Source organism: Melospiza georgiana, chromosome 3, assembly GCF_028018845.1.
Source record: "Melospiza georgiana isolate bMelGeo1 chromosome 3, bMelGeo1.pri, whole genome shotgun sequence".
NCBI lineage: Eukaryota > Metazoa > Chordata > Aves > Passeriformes > Passerellidae > Melospiza > Melospiza georgiana.
Window position 1 is genome coordinate 8,890,618 of NC_080432.1, and position 20,723 is coordinate 8,911,340.

The 20,723-nt window shown below is 35.7% G+C and overlaps 1 protein-coding gene across 1 annotated transcript in view; it reads left to right on the plus strand.

Annotated features, from left to right (window-relative positions):
* The window catches only part of ASCC3 (activating signal cointegrator 1 complex subunit 3), a 250,697-nt gene that overhangs the window by 36,383 nt on the left and 193,591 nt on the right, over positions 1–20,723 (plus strand). The window contains exons 5-8 of the mRNA XM_058019769.1: positions 5,678–5,798; positions 8,549–8,756; positions 9,489–9,630; positions 10,189–10,314. Coding sequence (XP_057875752.1) covers positions 5,678–5,798; positions 8,549–8,756; positions 9,489–9,630; positions 10,189–10,314 — 597 coding nt within the window. The remainder of the gene's footprint in view (positions 1–5,677; positions 5,799–8,548; positions 8,757–9,488; positions 9,631–10,188; positions 10,315–20,723) is intronic.

Sequence of the window (20,723 nt, forward strand, 5' to 3'; positions counted from 1 at the left end):
TTGCCATGTGAGAGTCCTCCAGCCTCCAGGAACAGCCATCAGAAAAGCGCTGGGCATATATGTGGGTTATCAACAACTTCTTAAGAGGGCTTGAAGTGTCTGGTTACTGTTCTGTTTGTTGTGAGACCACTTCAATTAAGCTGAGCTTGCTTAGATTCTGCCAAGTCTCCTAGGTGGTTTGTAGGGTTGGAAGATCATTTCTGTGTAGATGGACTAAATGTAATAGGTGTTTTATTCAAAAAAGCCAGGCTTTTAAAAAAGAAAAACAGATCTGTGAGCTGAATTCCTTTCTTACACACTTAATACCTGCTATTAACAAGAATGGTAAGAAATGCTATATCTGGCTTGTCTCCTTTAAATCAACCTGTAAGAAACACAAGAAGACAAAACATCTGAGATTTGTTTTTGAACCAAGTGTTCTTCTATAGTCTGTAATTGTTAGAGGGGATGATAGTCTCTTCAGCACAGCAGTAATTAGCAATCAGTGTATATATGATATCTGTAAAGTTTGTGTTGATTTTTTTATATTTAAAAAAACCCTCTATCTTCAATGTCCTTGTTTTTGTTACTGAATCTTTTTAAGCAATATACAAGGTGCTGTATCCAGATAGGTTTTCCAATAAGCCTGTAGTCCAAGAAAAATGTTCTATTTATCCTATAATTTTTTTTTTTAAATGAGGCAATCATTTCAGTAGCTTCAGAGCTACTAGGACAGAAGAAACTTGAGATCTTGCTATGGTGATTATTCTTCCACAGCTGTTTCAAAACTCTGCCTTGTAAAGCAATATCATCTGCAAACAAGCCACAAAATGCAGGGGTAGCAGTTGATTGTGTAGGTGGGACTCTGTAACCAAAACCTGCTGTTGGGCTATAAGAGTACAGAGGACAACCACTGGTTGGCTGAATTTGGGTTTCTGTTTCATTTATTGCTGTAGAACAGTACTAAGACTCAAGTGAGGTACAAGGACTGTTCGTAGTCTATTTTTGTGTGCACTTGTAAAACAAAACATTTTCTGAGATTTATAGGGCTCTTTCCCACCTCAGGGAAGATGTAGAAGTCAGGAAAATGCCCTTGTGATGGCAGATAGTTTATGATGTCAAAGTATTACTCACAGTTCCGTGCCTCATTTTTGAGGACCTCCAAAGCTCCTTGTAAATTATACTTTATAGAATTGAAAAGAGAATAGTACCTATTTAACATTCAGAGTAAAATCTTGTTCCAGTCTTGAACATAAAGATGTACTTTTTTATGTCTGAGCCTTACTTGAAAAAATTTGCTATGTCATGTGTCTCATCGGGGTTCAACTCCTTTCTGGTAATTCTAGCAGATAGACTGCTGTCTATATGTAAGACTCTTGTCTGCCTCCTTGCCTTTTCCATAAAGCTGGCATTTATTCAGGAGAAATCATTTGCATGGGGACCTTGCCTCACCTTTCTAATGCAATATGACACATCTTGTCCTTTTGTTCCTACATTGATTACTCAATATGCTTTCTTCCAGTTATTAAGCACATAAAACGAAATGTAACAATCACTCAAAAAATATCAGTGACATATATCTCACTCATCTATGTCTTCATGGTTACAGAGCAGTAGCTGAAGTCATGTGGGACCTTTGTTAGTGAAGGCAATCAGGGTTGCCTTTTGGGCATAATCTATTACTGACTTCAAGGAGTGTAATAATTTGGCTGGGATTCAAGAAACTGCTGATTGACACACAGCCTCTCCATCTGTTGGCCACTGTCTAGTTTATCTCATTATAACTTAATCAACTATGAATATTTACCAGATTCCTTTGCCTGCTCTCAGGGTCTTTGGTGTTGATTATTCAGGCCAGAATATATAATAACATGTAAAATCTGAAATGTTAGTCCCTACCCTGCTGGATTGGGTTTACATGGCCAAGCCTTGCTAGTGGAGGCTGCTTCAAGGATGGGTTCAGTGAGAAGCTCCTAAAAGCTTCTCCCATGTCTGGCAGAGCCAAAGATGGATGTGCTATGGATCAAGGCTGGGCCAGATAGAAATTATGGTTATGTCTCTGTGATAACATATCTAAGAGGATGAAAATTTATCATGCAGTTGATTCCTGGCAGGGACCTGCAGACCCATGCTCCATGCTGGAGCAGGATTCCTGGTATGACTTGTGACCCCATGGGGAACCCATGCCAGGGCAGCCTGTCCTTGAAAGACTGCACTTTGTGGAAGACCCACATGGCAGCAGTTTGAGGGGATCTGTTGCCTGTGGGATGGACTCACAGACTCTTGGAGAGCTGTCTCCCTTTGGAGGGACCCCACGGTGCAGCAGGAAAAGGACTCCTCTCCCTGAACAGTGGGGGAAACTGCCAGTGATGAACTGACCATAACCCCATTCCTTGTCTCCCTACACCGCTGGGGGAGGAGGTACAGCTGGGAAGGAGAGAGGGGTGGGGAGAAGGTATTTTTATGGGCTTCTTTTACTTCTCATTATCCTGCTCTGATTTTGATAGTAATAAGCCTCCTGCATGGACGTGTTTTCATAAGCATCGAAAAATGATAGGGTAAAGAATTGTACTTCAAAACAGCAGCATTCTGTGATAGCTATTAATACCTTAATTAGAAAGCAATGGATTACTCCTACAGTATGAACAAATATGAATATTAATAATATTTTGGTCTTGCAAGTTCTCAAGTTTAGTTATTTTTGGTCTTTGCAAACTTTTTCTAGCATTGTCAGTATTGCTGCCATCAGTGGTAGGTGGTGAGAGATCTTGCTGTGTGACTTTGTCTCTCAGTACTTCTGCTTGGTTTAGCTCTCAGTTGTTTTCCAGCCAGGAGTTCTGGCAGGCTTCTGGTGAGCATGGGAGACATCTTGTCAATAAGAACGGGTCATTGCTTCTGATCTTCTATATCCTTTTGCTTTTCCCTTCATTCTTGAGCAATGAGCTTACTCTGTCTTAGCTGTTTAAAATGTCCTGAAAGCCTCCTTTATATTCAGGAACACCAGGGTTAATTAGGTGACCAAGCCAGCTCTCAAACTGCTGGTAGCAAATGAATATCTGTCTACCCAACAAGATGGCAAAATGGAGTGACTTCACCACACAGGTGTTGCAGAGTCTGGCATGGAGTATTGTATGGCTTTTGCTCTCTCTGACTGGTAGGATGGCTGGAGAGTGGGATGTCCAATTTCACCTTGGTGCTCTTCTTTTGAGCCCCTGTCTCAACAGGGCTGGAGTTTTTGTTTCATGATGTCTGACCATGAAGCAGAATGTATTGTGTAACATTGCTGCTTCTTTTTGAGGTTCTGCTGTTCTTACTGGGTGAAGAGTAGGACATGAATGGTTTTTGTTTCAGAATAGATTGGGAAAAAAGGGGAGGGAAAACATTGTCCTGTAAAAAAAAAGGATGGTATCTATTTCCCCAGCAAATACCATCTTTTCTGACTGATGCTTTTCTAGATTGTTCTTAACAACTTCAAGTGAGAGAGATGTTTTGGAGTCCTGTGCAGAGACAGAGATCTACATTGGATGTTTTAGAGCTAGTGTGTTGTCTTCTGATGGTGATGGTGGTGGTGTGAGTTTGAGTTTGGGCATTTTGGGGGAGTAACACACTAAGTCAGAATGTGCTTACATTGTGTCTGCTGCCTTGATGAGAAATTAGTGTTTGAGCCCAGATCTGGTTGCATTGAAAGAATTTAATTTCCCTGTCTTGCTGGTATTTCACATTCAAGAAATCATTAGATAAGACAAGTTTGTGTTCAGTTCTTTATACAATTAAGCTATTTCAAATACATTTGTTTTTTTGCTGCTTCAGTGATTATTTTTCTCTCCCTGTCTTAATACCTCCTCAAACTTACCAGTGCTAAATTGCCACTTTCTTTTGAAATGTAAAAACAAGGTCATCTTATAGCTTCAGATAATATTAGTTAAAATGTGTCTGTAAAGTGACAGTAAAGAGCTATGCAAAATAGAAGAATTAATGATCAGTGCTAGATCATTAAGTGAAGGCTGGATAAAGGGAAATCCATCATAGCTTGAGATCCCTGACAGCAGAATTGATGTCTGACCAGCAGTTCTCTGTTCTGTATTTTTGTAGTATGTTAATTTTGAAAATCTTCTATTTGTCCACATTTATTGAATTCTTTTATTTTGTGGAGACTGCTTCTCCAGCTTGCCATCACTGGTTAGTCTAATTAAAGAAATACAAGCCTTTATACCTTTCAGCTATTAGTTCATGGTCTCTGCAAACTGCACCATCACTGTACTAATTTGCAGAAATCTTATGTTTTCCTAGAAACCCCTGAGGGCCTGGAGTAACACTTTTTCCTTTTTTACCCCTCCCTTATTTTTAAATGACAGCTTGTATTATGAAGTACAGATTGACCTGAAAAAAAGGGATCATTGATTTGATGCCATTGGCACTGTTCAGAATTTTGCAAATATGTGAAGAGGTAACATAAAGTTTTCTCAAGGTGTTCCCCAAGGACAATAGTCATAGAGAGCCACAGAAAAATTCTTTGTTAAGGAGTTGGCAAATTAAATATGGGACAGTAAGAGACCTCTCTCTCCTTTTATGGTTAGAACAGAAATGCTTGAATCCTACTGTGCCAAAGTCTTAATCTTTCATAGAACATCACATCAAAGTACATTACACATTTTATTCTTACCAGATTCCTGAAGTTATATGGATAATATTAGCAGCAAATTCAAAAAGCACTAAGGAGAAACTGGTCTATTTTCCTTTTTAGAAATAGAAAAAATGGAGAAAAAAAATTGTTTTGAGCAGTATTAAAAATCAGAAATGCATTTTGAGTAACTTACTGCTTATTGTAATGATTTGATTTTTGACAAAATAATTACAGCTAAGATAGAGATGAAAGTACTTTTAGTGGTTTGGGTTGTTTTTTTTTTCTCCATTTCCATTCCATTTCCATTTCCATTCCATTTTTTCCATATGGTATTAAGTGGAAAATGGAACTTTAAATAGGGAACTGTATTTGTCTAAGCTGCTACAAGAGAATCATTTGAGTAAGAGTATGATTGGGCCAAAATACCACTTACTGGTAGTACAGAACTCTTTTCTGATGTACGTCACTTACCTTATGTGTTCAAATTGCACACAGGATTATATGTACAGGTACTGAAGTCAGTAGTGGTGTCATCTTAAATGTTTCTTCATATTCTTGCTGTACTCCACATCTATGATTTTTTTTTTGGTAGGACAAGCCTGTGAAAGTACAGTAGGCTACACCTCCTGTTGACTATAAAGGGAATAACTTCCTACATTCCTGACTTTCATGAGAAAGCATTGGTTCTCTTGATTCATCTGCATAGATTATGGAGAAGTAAATTTACAGCATATGTAAATAACCACTAAGAGACGTAAAATTTAGCCTTAAGAAGAGTTAAATTTTATATAAGAATCCCCAAGAGAAAGTGAGTTTTACTTAATAGACAAAATTCACAAATTTTTAAATATTTCCAGCTGAAAACTTTCTGTAATTCTCCCTTTTTGTAATAGAGAACCTGGTATTAGAAATTATAACTTCCTTTGGATTAAATTACTGGGAAGTGAAATGCATTTATTTGTTAGATATTGTCAACAGATATGATGTTGCCAAGGACAGAAATATTGCAGTCCTATTTAAATTTAAAAATTTATGTACGTTAGGATATGACTTATGACTTTATTTTCTTTTTAGTTATTTGAGCTGCTAGGCCCTGAAGGTTTTGAACTCATAGAGAAACTCCTACAGAACAGATCTCTGATTCTGGAAAGATCTTTGACTTGTCCAAATGATAACAGGTTCCAGGCTCTCCAAGGTAAGTGACTACAAAATTTTTGTTCCAAATCAGATAAAAAGTAGATTTCTAACTGTTCTGTTTTATTTCCAACAGTAGTACTGTCCATGTGTAATTTAAAAACAAACAAAAAAACCCCAGGAGACAATTAAGGAATGTATTTCTGGGCTTAAGCAAAGAAAGTCTGGTTATACAGAAGAAACAAATATAGATTGCATATATTTATTTACTTTTCTGCACTGCCTGTGGGCATGTGCAAATTTTGAATGTATTAACAGTTGCACTTTTCCTGTTTTAATGGATTACTCTGGAAATAATCTGATCTTCTATTATTCCTCATTTGCTTTCCTGCTTCCTCTCTGCTTTGTACTATCATCTAATGTAGGCCTTGGGGAAGAAAAGCACAGTTACAACTTCTGAAAATAATAGTGTCAAACTTAAGCATGAATAAGCGAGAGGGTGAAGAAAAGGAATTCAGGGTTTGTTTATAAGTTAATATGTCTGCACCAAGTAATTATTTTAAAATAAGTTTTACAGATCATTGGTTTAAAACAAGTCTTATAAGTTTCTTTGACAAAAATAAATCTGATCGCATATGGGTTGTGACTTGGGATAAATCTTACATGGACATAGCACCATGCAGCGCACTGCGTGTTACAGCATATGGAGTTGGAAAAATGTGAATAGAGCCAGTAATGGTGGACTTGTGTATCTCCGCAATAACTTTAAAATGCAACTGACCCCTTTTTAATGTTTGTCTTCAATGAAACATTACATAAGCAAGCGTTCAGAAGTTCATCTCTTGCTGTGCTAATGGTTAGTCTAAACTCATCAGAACAACTGTTAGTTTTACCTTTCATGATTTCAAAGATGAATGTCTTGCTGTATGACAAGGCTTTCTATCCTGATAGCTTTCCTTTCTTAGGTCATCAAATAAAAAATTAAAATACATTCAGTATAAATTGAATTAATACATTTTTCTCCTGTGTACAGAGTTTAGTTACAGGAGTATTTTCCTCTCACTTAGCAGAATTAGTATTTTGGAAGCTTTTATGAAATTACTCTTCATTATGCCATCAGTAAAATCAATCACAGTAATTTCAGCTAGAATGTGGAGGAAGAATATTTTCAATGTTATGTTTTTCAGACAATAGAAAAGCATTAACTGATTTAATGCTTTTTTTCACTGATGAGAGAATTCTTTCTTTAACTGTGTAAAAAAGTCAGTGATATTAATGGTATTTGCTCTGAGACTGAAGATGCTCTTGGCCCTGAGTTCAGTATTTTAATTTTAATAAGGTTTTATTCTTTTTAAGTTGATCAAAATGGTATTTCTAATGGAGAAGTCTTATCTTTCCAAAATTTCACTTGGGGAAGAGACTAATTTCTGTCTGCAGAAATTTAAAAAATTCTGAGTAATTTGTGCCTTTAAAAAATTAGCACAAGTCGAGAAACTGTACATGTACTGCTTTTTTGTACCATGCTGTATTATTTGACTAATTCTTATGTAATTTACTTTCATGACAGTAAAGGTAATTGTGGTGTTTATCAGACAAATCAAGTAATATTTCTGTGCCCTGGTGTGTTCAGTCTGAATTAAATTTGGTCAGAGAATTGTGTCCATTGTTGTCCCCTTTTAATACAAGAGAGAGGGAGAGAGAGAGAGAGTTAAAAGCCGCAGACATGATGGTATTAATGTGGACATTCTGACAGTTTATTACAATTTTTTTAATGCTCTTCAATGAGTTATTGTTGCCTTATCCAGTATGCATGCTGTGAGATGTAGGAGTTTCACTGTTGCTGTAGGTGAAAACTAAGCAGCACAAATTGTTCAAAATGTCAGTCAAGTGGGTTTATTTGATGAAAAAAGGTTTTCAAGTTTTTTGCTTCAGAGTTTGGCTGCAGAAGTTCATATGAAACCTAACTGAGTTAAGTATTTAATATGCAGTCAAACCTATATGAACTAATAATCTGTTTGCAGAACTTTGAAAAATGACATTTAAAACCACCAATATTGTTAAAATGAAAACAAAATAAATCTCTCCCAGCCTGTCATATATAAAAGACTTGGTTGTGTCTTCAGTTTTAGCCAGTACTGATCTCAAAAACATGAATGTTACAGCTTTTTTGGGTCCCCTGCTCCCCTGGATTTATTGTTTACTGTAATTGTTCTGTGGTTCTGATTCTTCTTGATAATCCTGCTGCTTATTGACATAAAAGAAAGGAGTCCTTGTGATTGTATAGGGTAGGATAGATTTCCTCACTTGTTCAGGGAAATTGCATTGTGAGTATGCTTTCAATGCAGTCATGTTATCTAGTTTATATACACTAATTGTTATGTGAAGAGGCTGTTTAAAAAAAAAACCACCCTGTTTAATCTGTTGTCACCCATCCTGCTTATCAGTGCATGTATGTAAGAGCAGTGATAAGAGGTAAAGTGGCCCTTCCACTGTAGATGAAGTTGTTACAAGTACAGAAAACAAAAAATGTCCTTCCTTTTGCTGCTAGTCCACCCCCTTGCTTTGGGATTAAGTGCATTTTAGATGTCCTGCCTTTGGGACATGACCTGGTGGTACTTCTGGATGTCTTGAGCCCAACTGCTGCACAGTCTACGTAAAGTTCAACTATTTTTAAACACAGAATACACTCACACATGCACACACAAACCCCCCAAAACAAGCATGAAACCCCCAAACCTTTAGAATGAAACGGGGGGGGGGGGAAATGGAATCCAGTACTTATGGAGATGCATGTCTGTTATCATATTGCAGAACAGTGCAAGAAGTTTATAGGAGAAAATGCTAAACCAAATTATGGTTGTCAAGTCACAATTCAGTCTGAACAAGAAAAGTTGTTAATGAAGCAATATCGTCGGGAAGAAAAACGAAATGCCAGAAAAGAAAAACAAGCTGTGGAAGATGGAGAAGGTTCTGGAGAAGGACAAATGTGCTTTGATCCCAAAGAGCTGCGGATGCAAAGGTAATAAATCCCAAAAGTTGAGAAATGCTTCTATTGTAATTGGTACTTCAACATATCATAACAGTTTATTTTCTTTTAGCTTGCTTTGGTGATAAGGTGATTCTGACTTCAAGTCACGTTTTATTACAAGCGTAGAATTTTTTTTTATATGAAAACCTAATTTTCAGGAAAGAAAGCAGTGATTTGCTTAATGAGAATCTTCTTGATCTCATCTCTGTGGGCTGGAATTGCAGATTAGTGGGGTAGGCTATCTTTCTTAGTTCCTGTATGCACACTGCTTGCTTAGGATTTATGAAGTCTGTACTAAATCTATCAGAACTATCTTTCTTTTTCTCTCTCAAGATTAATGGGTACTATTTTCCAAGTTGACAGCTAGAAGGTAGTGGGAGGAGTAGAGGAGGGAGAGAATAAGGAGCAAATAAGCTGTTGTATTTTGTATTGAGAAAAATATAGTGAGAATGGTATCTAACTGTGAAATCATGTTGCTGTGTTGCTTAAAAAGAGTCAAAACTGCTTTTAGGAAAGTCTTGCACTTGTTGAATTGCACTTCTGAATTTTATCTAAACCGTGTCTTTTAAGGTTTTGGTCTAACTAGCGCCAGAGAATAATACTGTAATTTGTTTTTTTATTTCATTTCCTCAAATCTTGCTCTGACTTTAATGTACCATACTCAGTTTTTGTGATGGCAGCTTGAAATGGGCAGAATTACTGCAGGTATTTTTCTGCCCACAGAGAACTAGCGCTTCTGAATGCTCGGAGTATGCCAGTCCTAGGTAGACAGAGAGAGCTGAGCGTTGAAAAAATTCATTATCCACATGTCTATGACTCCCGAGCTGAAGCTATGAAAACATCAGCATTCATTGGGGGTGCAAAGGTATGTTGGTGCATGACCCTTCTTTAACAGTGCATCTTTCCCCATGAGTAATGTACAGCAGGGTTCCCTTTGTTTCCTTAGTCTCCTCCTTCTCGGAATCCAACATATGAAGCGGTACTTCTTTGCAGAGGGTTTTAAAGGCTTTGATATATTCTATTTTTACTTTGATTCTGAAAGAAATAATATCATTTTCAACTGATGTATTTGCTTTTATTTCTAGGGTCATTTAAATTCTTAAGATATTATTTTTTTTTCTTTTGGATACCTTTGAATTTACTTTAACAAAATAAATGCTTTATGAAATTCTAGACCTAATGGATTCTGAAATTTAATAAAACAGAATTATCTTTTTTGGGGTTTTGGGACTATTTTATGAGTAGTAAAACTGATTTTTTTCCATTTGGGGGGTTCAGTTCTATATATTAAAAGGGTGAGATTTGCTTTTGGTTTGGATCCGTTTTTTGGAGGAAAGTGATAAGCATGGTTCAAAGTGCGTTATGCATAATGACACTTCCTGTTTTCATACTTTTAATTAATTTTCCTGTAATACACTTTCAGGTGTTCTTACCAGAGTCAGTTCAGCGAGAAAATAATAAAATGTATGAAGAGGTGAAGATCCCCCATAGTGAACCAATGCCTATTGGTATTGAAGAGAAAATTGTTTATATTAAAGACTTAGATGAGGTGAGTATACCATTTCAAAGACATTAAATTAGTTTTTACTTTGTATTATCAAAATTTAACTGGAAATATTGCCAGTTTTTCCAGTGATATGTGATAGGTAAATGCAGGCAGTTAATTTCTTCACTACTAATTTGAAGAATATTTATTGGGGAACGTAGTTCAGTGATACAATCCCTTTCATGTTGACTCAGATTCAAGAAATTGTTCATGAGTTGCAGTTCTCCATTCCTTTGGCATTACGTTTTCAGTTTTTTATGGTTTTGAGCTGTGATCTGAATCAATGAAATGAAAGCATTACAGTGATTCTGTTCTCTTCTGAAGATCACAGGAGAAAGTGAGCCTGAGCTTCTGTACCTTGACCTGTACAGGTTGGCTTCTGACTGCACAGCCCTATTCTGCACCAGTGTTACTGTGTGATGCAGCTCAGGGGTGTTGAATATGGTGTTACGGACTGTGTCATGTTATGGGGTGCAAAGTCGTCTCAAAATGTGCTTTGATGATAGAAAGTGAAGAGCAGAGAGGAAAAAAGCGGATAAAACAAATGTTAACATTTCAACTTTTAGTGATTTAAAATGGTGAAAAAGCTGAGTTCAGGGAACTTAATTTCTTGTTTGTTATTTACAGTCTAGAACTTGCAGTACTCCATCACAGGTACCTTTTTACTCCTTGTTGTATATGTCAAATCTATTGAAAAGGGGAAGATTTGGTATTGATTTGAACAGAGACATAAAAAGCAAGCTCTGTGTACAGAGAGGGTTTTATGTCTCTTAGTTCTGCAGCATATAACATGGATACGTTTTTCCACCTTTTTCTCTCTGGGAAAGCAGGAAATGAGAATATATGCAAGGCATTTTATTGTGATTATGAATAAAGATTTAACTCTTTCAAAACAGAAGACAGTTTTAGAATCTGAATCTATTCTTTTTCTGCTTAGGTGACAGTGTTGTGTTTATGAATTGACTGACAGCCCTTAACCAGATTGAAAAATACAGAAACTGCAGCTATTGTCATTTTATATGACAGTATTCAGCATGACAGCTTTCTGCAATAAAATGTCTTTTTCCTAAGTTAAATACTACCTACTAATCTGTAAACTTTTTGGAAGAAGTACCAATATTTCAAAAGGCAGTAAGTGGTTTCAGAAAAAATATGGTTCAGACAGAAAAATACCTATCTAAAATGAATAGTTTGCTGAATTTTGCACATGCAATATTTAAAATAAATGTTTAAAAATTCATCAGTAATACAAATTTAATCGTAATTGTCTTTTGTAGATTGTGTATCATCAACAGGTCTGCTTTTCAGTTTTACAGTGAAATTTTGAAACAGAAACCATCTTCTTCAGAACTTTATTCTTTGATATGATTCTTATTACATGAGATCAAATAGAAGTGTCAACAACAAAACCAGTTTTGATTGTTTGAACACATATGTGTAATTCTTGCTCCTAACTTTAGTATTGATTTGAGACAACAGATGTGAATTTTATGAAGTTTCTCCAGCTGTAGGACTTCTCAGTTTCTTGATTTCACTAATGAAACTCATAGATTTGAAATTTGTTAAATAGAAATTTTTTATCAAGGAGCTAAAAGAGGCTGGAACTCCCAATGAGTAAGTTTGTCAAGATGTATCTTTGTTAGGGCAAAATTATTTTCTTTTTGTTTTCTCTTCATGTCTATTTTAAATCTCTAAGCTCAGAAACACCTTGGTTGGTGTTTCAAATTTTTGCCAATTAACAAGTCAGTTTAGAGAGCATGAAGATTTTCTGTCAATATGTTTTATTTTGGATTAAGCAGTGTAAGCAAAAGCAGAAAAATAATGATTTTCAAGTATTTCCTAGCATGTATAGGTGCTCATAAAATAGCTCTGTTGTATCTCTGTATGGATATTTTTGCAGGATTATCTAAAATTTGAGTATGTGGTCAAGGAGTAGTGATGACAGTAAATATAACTAGATAATTCCTAACTAGGAACTTCTAAAGGCATCCTGAGGAAGCTGACAGTTCTGCTGCTGTTGACTACTATGAGGTGCCATTAGTGATAGAGTTTTGATGTAAGACATTTAGTCTAGACATAAAAGTACTCAGCCTGTTTGACAAGTCAATATACGTGCCACCCATAACCCCAGGGGTGAAAAGGCACAGAACAACCAAGCCATCTATTGTTGCTGGGGTTTTGAGTATTGTATATTGAGCTTTATAAGTACTTGCTATTCTCTGAGGAAATCTTGATGGTATTAAAAATTATAAATATTCTTCTTCCCTTTCTTTTTAGTCTGTATGTTTTCATTTGCACAAAAATAAGTTTAAGAACTCACTATTTCTCATGAGGTATGTGATTTTGATCACATTGTCAGCAGTAGAGTATTTGTGTAACATTTATTGCAGCATACACTATTGCATTTCAGCTTTGAAACTCCTAAGGTCAGAACTGAGTTCATAAGGAAATAATTTGTATTTTGGACTGTTGATCAGAAGTTAAAGCTCTGCATCATATCAGCTGGAAGTAATCTTATGTTTAAAATTATTTAAAGTATTAGTTAAGGTTTAGATTTTCTTATTTCCTGTAAACCCAGGTTGAGAAGAGATGAGAGAAGTGTATTCCTCTAGACACTAATTCTAACAAACCACATTTTAAGCATATATATGCTTCCCTTTTTAATAGTTTCTTATGTGAAAGCATAAGGCAAAATGGCAAAACCTCTATGAACCAGCACCAAAGGCAGCAGCAATGCCTTAAACCAGGACAGATATTAACACAGGGTTCTTTTTTATAGGATTGGCAGTGTAGCCAGGGTGCATCTGCCGCTGCACTCCACAGTGAAGAAATAACACATTTAAGTTAGTTTTAGTACTATATTATCTGAAATCTTATGGCTGGTATTTTCAAGGTAAGTATTTAGTTTAGTGAGGGCCTCCTTGCAAAGGGTCAGAGTTTTCCTAAAAAGTTTATGACTTCATGATTAGTGAAATAACTGCCAGAAAGAACGCAGGTGCTAAGATGAAACTCAGATGAACTGATAAAGGTCGAGATTTTTACAGCTACCATTCCTACTTAATCCCATTATGCACTGCAAATATGAGAGCAGGAGTGACTGACCCTGCACAATTTGGCAGCCATAAAAACATTCCATAGCCTGTCATAAACAGCTGGCTTCAGCACTCTCGTGCTTTCTGTGGTGTTCCTTTTTCAGCTTTGCCTCCTACCTTTCTTTCTCCGTTGTGGTCTGAACTGCTGTGTCACTTCCCCCAGCAATCTCGCTCCACCTGTCTTGTCTCATATTGTTTATTTCCTGCCTGTGCTGGGTTGGGAGCAGGAGCTGGTGGCACAGAGGGAGCTGAGCTGCTGCTCAGGAATGTTGCTGATGCTCAGAGGTGGAAGGGTGCCTGGGTCCCATGGAAGGAGTCTCAACGGGCTCTTACAGAAAGCCCACAAATCCCACCCCCAGCCCCGTTTGTGGATATCTGTTTTTCTTGACATTTATTATTTCTCAGAGAACTGTGGTTTTACCGCTGTTCAAGCACAGGTGGTTCATAAGTAGCTGCTTGCTCTCTCCAGTTGATTCTAAAGTATTATAATTCTATTATTTGTACAAGTGATGTGCCAGCTACGTTGTTTCAATAATGAGAATTTTAAAAATTGGGAAAGCACAAGCTTAGCTTTATTATCTTTGCTCAGTTGACATGCAGCTTGACCATTAGTGAAATATACTTTTTGTATTTATTATAAAGGTGGTTTTGTGCCAGGCTTTTTGCCAAATAAATGTACCTTTAAAGTCATAAAGTCAGGCCAGGGAAAGTTACTCTTCAAGACTGTGAAAACAAGTTTTATCTAAAAAATTGCTGATCGAGAAAAATTACTGCAGCTTTTTACCTAAAGTGGGTGTTCAGGGTAGGATTTATTTCTTTTCTTCATGTTATTTCCATTTCCTTTTACTAGCACTGCTTAATGATCTAAAGAAAGGTATTTTTTTTCCTCTCTGCATTATGTGAAGGAATTATTACAAAATCAATATGCTCTCTTTTCCTGTAATGTTTTCTTGTTTTTAGAATTGTACAAGGTAAGTCTATTGAATTAAAGTATGCGTGTTTTTGGATAAATTACATTTTTCACATCCAGAATATTGGATCATTAATTCCAAAGTTGATCTTAGTGCATATTTCAGTTGCTTATTTTCCAAACAGCAATTGATGGTTGAACCATACAGAATAATTTAAAAAAATGTTTTGCACTTATTGAAATCTTGTCATTTATCCAATGAATTATAATCAGAAATTGCTCTGAGGAGAGTTTAAAAGTTCTGTAATCATTAGCCCCAACTAAAGACAAGGAAAAGCATGTATGTCAAGGTACAATTGCTTTAATGGCTGGTAGTGCATATTAGGGATTGCACTCGGTCTGCGTATTTCAGGGAGGGGGTGTCCAAAGAGGGTTGAATATTTGCAATACAAAGTGAACAAAAATATTGGAGTTAAGATTCAACACTGATGATGATCTTAAAGCCTACAAGTTCTGGCTTAATTTTCTTCAATATATGTTAATGGTATTTTCTCATTTTTTTAGAACTTCAGATACTATGTAAAATTTCTGCATCAAATTGTTTGATTATTTCTCTTACTCTTAAATGAAGCTTTTAGGCATTGTTTCATTAAAATTCTAGGAATAAATATTATTGCTTTGGCTTAAAGCAAGTAAAAATATGTGGTTCATGCTGAACCAGCAGTTTATTGTTCATCTTGTACAAAATTATCATATTTTCCATTAATAAAATACTGTTTCCTAGTAGAAACAGTTTATTAACTCTTCATCAAAAAGATCTGTAACTATGATGTGCAAGCTGTAAAGTGGTATTCTGATTTAAAAATTTACCTGTAATCTCACGTTGCAGACATGCAAACACCCTCTGTGACTTGCTACTGATTCACCTTTGAAAGACACTTGCTGTGCTTGAATATAATTCATTGAATGTACTATTTTTAAACATGTGCCTTACTTGACTGCAGCTTTCACTGCAGATAGATGTGACTATATGATTTCCTAAATGCTAAGAAGTTCTTTTTTCTTTCAGCAATGGAGAACATCTTCCCATTATGATAAATCAAAAAGTATTTTGAAAAAAAACCTCTTACTTTATTGATATAGCTTTTAATACTAGAAATGGTACTATAACATTTTTCTGGACTCATAAAACCTTTCTACTATTCTAATATGCCTTTGACAGTAAGATGAGTTTTTTTGTGCAATAGGATCACTGATTTTTAATGAGTGCCAGATCACTAACTTTTTGTTGTGTAACACCTTTAAAACAAAAAAAAAGTTATTTAAATAGTTTAGAGGAAAAGAAACCTGATATGGTCATGTGAAATAGATCTGATGCTGTATTTGAAGTACAGGTACATTGCAGGGATAGCAAGGCTTTATGAATGTTATAGTACAACTTTGAATTAATTGCATAATAAAATGTGAAGGTCTGGACTCCTTGATTTAACATGACAAGAGGATGTCTCAGCTTCAGTGAGGCAGAGTTCTTAGGAGCACAGCTTGGAGGATCAACAGTTACAGCCACTCTCCAATAACCAGGAGTTTGACAAGTTGAAAGCTTAACACCAATGGAGAAGATTAGTAATGAAGTAGGGCAGATATAAAGGAATAAATACGTGATTAAGAAATACGTGATTAAGAAATACATTGTTTCAAATGTAGTTCCACCTATGTCTACTTTCTCCTAATAGGAGAATATTTTTTTATCTGTAGTTTGTATCAAAATATATAAAGCAGGTTTCCTAGAATATCAGAATAATAGCTTGAGCTAGTGCTGAAACAAGAGAGAAAAGAATGAACTGTCTCAAAAGAGCTGTACTGACCATAAAGATTTTCTCTTTTAGAGTAATGATAGTAAAAGATCAAAAAAATTGAATAGTTTTATATTTTTCATAGTTATTGTTTTAAAATTATATTGCAAAATGCTTGTCAGTAAGGACTGTAGTTTTCCTTTAGAATTTGAAAACTGTGATTTTTGACTCACCAAAAAGCTGTTTGATAGTATTACAGTCTTTGAGAGGACCTGTCTCTTAATGCAGGATAAGAAATTGAAACTATTTTCTCTGAAGCATCTCCATGTTTGGCAGGTGTGACTTCTCTGGAGTCTGTCATCCATTCTTAGTCCAACGTTATCACAGACTTAAAAAAGACAGTAATATATACATTTTACATAGTTAAAAATATCTTTTTAAACTTCATCTGTATATATGAAACACATATGTACAGCATGCATATGGGGTATGTGTATATATATATTTCCCACTAAGAGCTGATTATTAAAGTAGCAGAGGCTTTTAAATAGACCATTACTTTATATGTCTTTCTCTATGCCTCCCTCAGCTTGCCAGATTTCTACTATTTTATTTTTAAGAAAGATCTGTATGCAAAGGAGATAGTCAAGCCAATCTCTGTCTTTATAAGAGATGTATGTAGGATGCAAAAAAATAGGGAATGATGAATAATTGGAGATAGATGAGAACTGAAGCATGATCTGATGTCAGATTCTATGAAAAGCAAAAGACGGCTTTCACTGAGCAGCAGCCTGCACTTACTGGAAAAATATGTGTCTATCCACCATTGTGGAAGTAACAAACAGTTCACCTCTTTTGGGATAGGGAGGAATGAAGGTAAAGGAAGCAAATATGTCACATCTCACATAAGTTTTGGAGCTAGGCATTATATAATTGATCAGATGTAAGCCTGTATTTGCTCAAACTACGTCCTCCTTGGCCTATTTATATGATGTGGCTTTTATTTTTGGTATGATGATGTGGATCAAATCACTGTAATGTGGCCTTTTTAAAACAGACTATATTTATACAAACTGGAAGGATTTTCACCAGAAAAGTGTAAGGAAAACAGGCTTTTATTATTTTCCCATAAGAATGGGGAAGTATTATAGATACTTTCTTATCATTTTGGTTTACCACAATTACTGATGAAATTGATAAATAACCACTTGCACCCACAAGTCTTTCCAGATTGTACAGTATATCTCTGATTTAAAAAAGCAATCAGCACAGCAGTTAGCAATGTAACTCTTTTCTTATTCCAAAATAGTGTTCTCTTTCTACTTCTGCCATAAACCTGTCGTTTGGTAGACTGACAGCAGATTTATTTCCTTTGGTTTGATACTGGGCAAGTTGGATCCTTTTAGAATCAGACTGAATGAAGATTTCCTTTGCAGCATGTGCTGTCTTAGCTTATCTACACAATTTTTTCAGAAGACTTTTCAGTGTAAGACTATTTTGGTTTTTTTTGGCCAATGGGCTTCTCCTTGTTTTCAGCTGTACAATAATGCCCTTACCTACCTTGTAGTGTCCTAAAATGGAGTGCTTAAAATATAATCTTTCAGTTGCATTTGTCCTAGTCTCACGTGCAGTTTAGTTCAAGACCTTTTGTAATCTTGTGCTTTTAATCCTTTCAAGATTACCAAGGCATTTATCTTTTTTCTTTAAAAATCAGTTTGCAGGTGCTGTAAGGATACAGTAGATTGTATAATACTGAGTGAATTGACACATACAGGTGATCACCAAACCACAGCTGCCATGCAAAGAGTAAATTTATTTCATTACCTCGCCAGCAAGGCTGGGTGGCAGAGACACACAGAGACACAGGCTCCCTTAGGCTTGGCTCATCCTGGTGGACAGAGGGGCAGGGGGAGGTAGCAACCCCACTGCCAAACCCAGTATGTCGCAGGGCTTCACACATTGGAGTTTATCACAAGGCTGTGCCTTTATGGTCTCTCTTGCAGCAGGGAGCTCAAGTATGTCTGTGAGAGGTCTGTGGGAATGTGTTGTCTCAACACAGGAATCTTCTCAGAATACTTCTCAAAGCAGGCAGAGGATGAACAACGCTAGGCACAATAAATGGAGTTCTCCCAGACCAACATTCTTAGCAGTCCCAGCGACAAAGGCACTTTGAGCAAAACTGTTGCATCCTTGTCTAATCTTCTGGTTTGAACCCTTTTGTCCCAACAAACACATTTTTTTTGTGTGTCAGCTTATTTATTTACATACTCATAATAAGACCCTTTTAACATCTTGTAAATTTGATGGTGTTATATGAACAAACCACATTTAAGACACTGAAGACGTTGAGAGGGGCAAGGATGCTATTGAAAACGGTAAATATGCTCTTTGTTTTATCAGTCTGGGCTGTGCTTTTATGTACACTTTTATTTTCAGGGGCTTGATACTAATGACAACAGGCAAAACCCACTATTAAGTGTAGATAAATCAAGAAAAAAATCCTTGTGAATAAAAAAGAATGTTTTCAAATGTCCTTTCATTAGTGAGGTTGTAATTGAAACTTTAACAGACCCTCTCATTTAGAGAGACTTTGTTTATTCTATGTAAAACCTTTTTTTTTTTAAAGAGCTCTGTAAAATCTGGCATTGTCCCTTCTTGAGCAGAGAAGTTCAAAGAGAAGAGCAATTAACTAATAATATGGGTCAAAGTCTAATAGGGGCATCTGTACTGGTGAATATAGAGAACTTCATTTCTTTTAGTCTGTTCTTTAAACTAGCAGGGCTGTGTATAATACACAAAGCAAAAATTGCTGTAAAATATTTATTAGCTACTGTCTTGTAAGAGTTTCATATATTCTTATAGTTGTTTAGGTTGCTCCTTTTCATGCAAGTAGTAAATATGAATAGGGAAATGGACTTTTTAATATTAACATGAGATAAAATTGACTGCATCTGATTTGAATAAAATGTTAAGTCTTTTTCATTTTCTACACAGCTGCCAAGTGTGTTTATATTGTGTAGTGGTGCCTCTGAAATAGTTGAAAATCTGATGGGAACACTTACAAAGGCAAACCAGTAAAGGGCAGCAGCTGCTGAGAAACACCTGCTGAGCCACTGTGGGAGTAGATGCATCTGCCTGTACCTAGAAGTAATCTAACAAAGTACCTGCTTTTACCTGTCAGGATTTTAATTTGTGTATAGATTCATTCAGTAAAACTGGTTCTGAATACTTAAATAAAGAACAAAATAAGGCTGGTTTTTTTGTTTTGTTTTTGTTTGTTTTGTGCAGAAGAGCACCACTTCTGAGCAATTTTCTCATTCTTATAACTAGTTAAAGTTATTCTTTTAATAAAATACAAACCCAGATTTGGCAGTGTAGTGTGCTATTACAGGATACAGCCAGTCTGGAGGAGATCGTGCTACCAAAGATGAGGTTTTCAGTTTTTGTTTGAGAGATGTATCTCAGGGGGATTTGTGAGAGTATATGTTCTCTTTTTCATTGTAGCATATTTCATTCACTGTTGATGGTAATGCACAAACAAAGAGAAATTTTGCAATCAGAACTAATTAGACAAATTTTCCAAATAGCTTTTAAAACTGTTGTACTTTTTGTCTTTTGGTACTTAAACTTTTATTGTTCCCACATGTTGGTGACCCTATCACACAAGGTCGTCATCCCTCACCTATTTTTTATTTTCCTGTGGTAGGAAAACTTCTGTGAATGCTGCTAAGTTTAGCTGCAATTCATGAAAACAAAATAGCTGTGTTCTTGTAGAATACTGACTATGCTTGTAGTCTTTTCTTGTAAAATTTAGGAAAAAGTCTTCTAATATGTATACTGTAAAACAGGGCTGCCATCTTGCATAACAAAAGTGTCAATTTAAGTGAAATGAGGAAGAAAATTGAGCTGAAGAAAGATTATGACAGCAATAGTTAATCCTTGGGGAATATTCTTCTGTTTGCCTTTTTTTCATTTTTACGTGATGTGTTAAAATTATTAGTAATTTCAGCTAAAATTACCTTCCAAAGCATTCTGATAGTTTTTCTGGGCTTTGTTAGGTTTTGTAGGAAGAAATAGTTTGTTGCATTAACATAAGCTAAAGTAAATAATTCGAAAACATTATTCTGAAGTGCCTTCTACATTAACAGATTAAATATTCACTTGTACATGATTAGAACGAATGCCTTTGCATGCATAAAATAATATTGAATTAATAAGGGGTCATTTAAAAATAAAATACTGAAAGAGATCTGTGCTTCAAAACTATACGGTAATATTAAATGTTCTTACCCTGCTCTTAAAAATAGGGTTCCTTGCTTTCAAGGAAGATAATTTTGTGGATTGAATTTTGTAGAATAAAACCAATGACCAGTAAAAATTCAAGAAGCATTTCAGGTGGACATGTCCTTACACAGTGCAGCTGCATGTAGCTCAAAAGAAATGCAGCTTTCTGGTTCACAGCATTCTTTTCCCCTTGTACTTAACCACTGTAATATTTGAAATCCAATTATGTCTACCTGGTGACTTTGCAGCTGTTACGGTTTGTTTTTTTTTGGCCTCATTAAATGATCATAACAAGTGAAATATTTAAATTGAGAAAGCAACTTTAAGTTAATT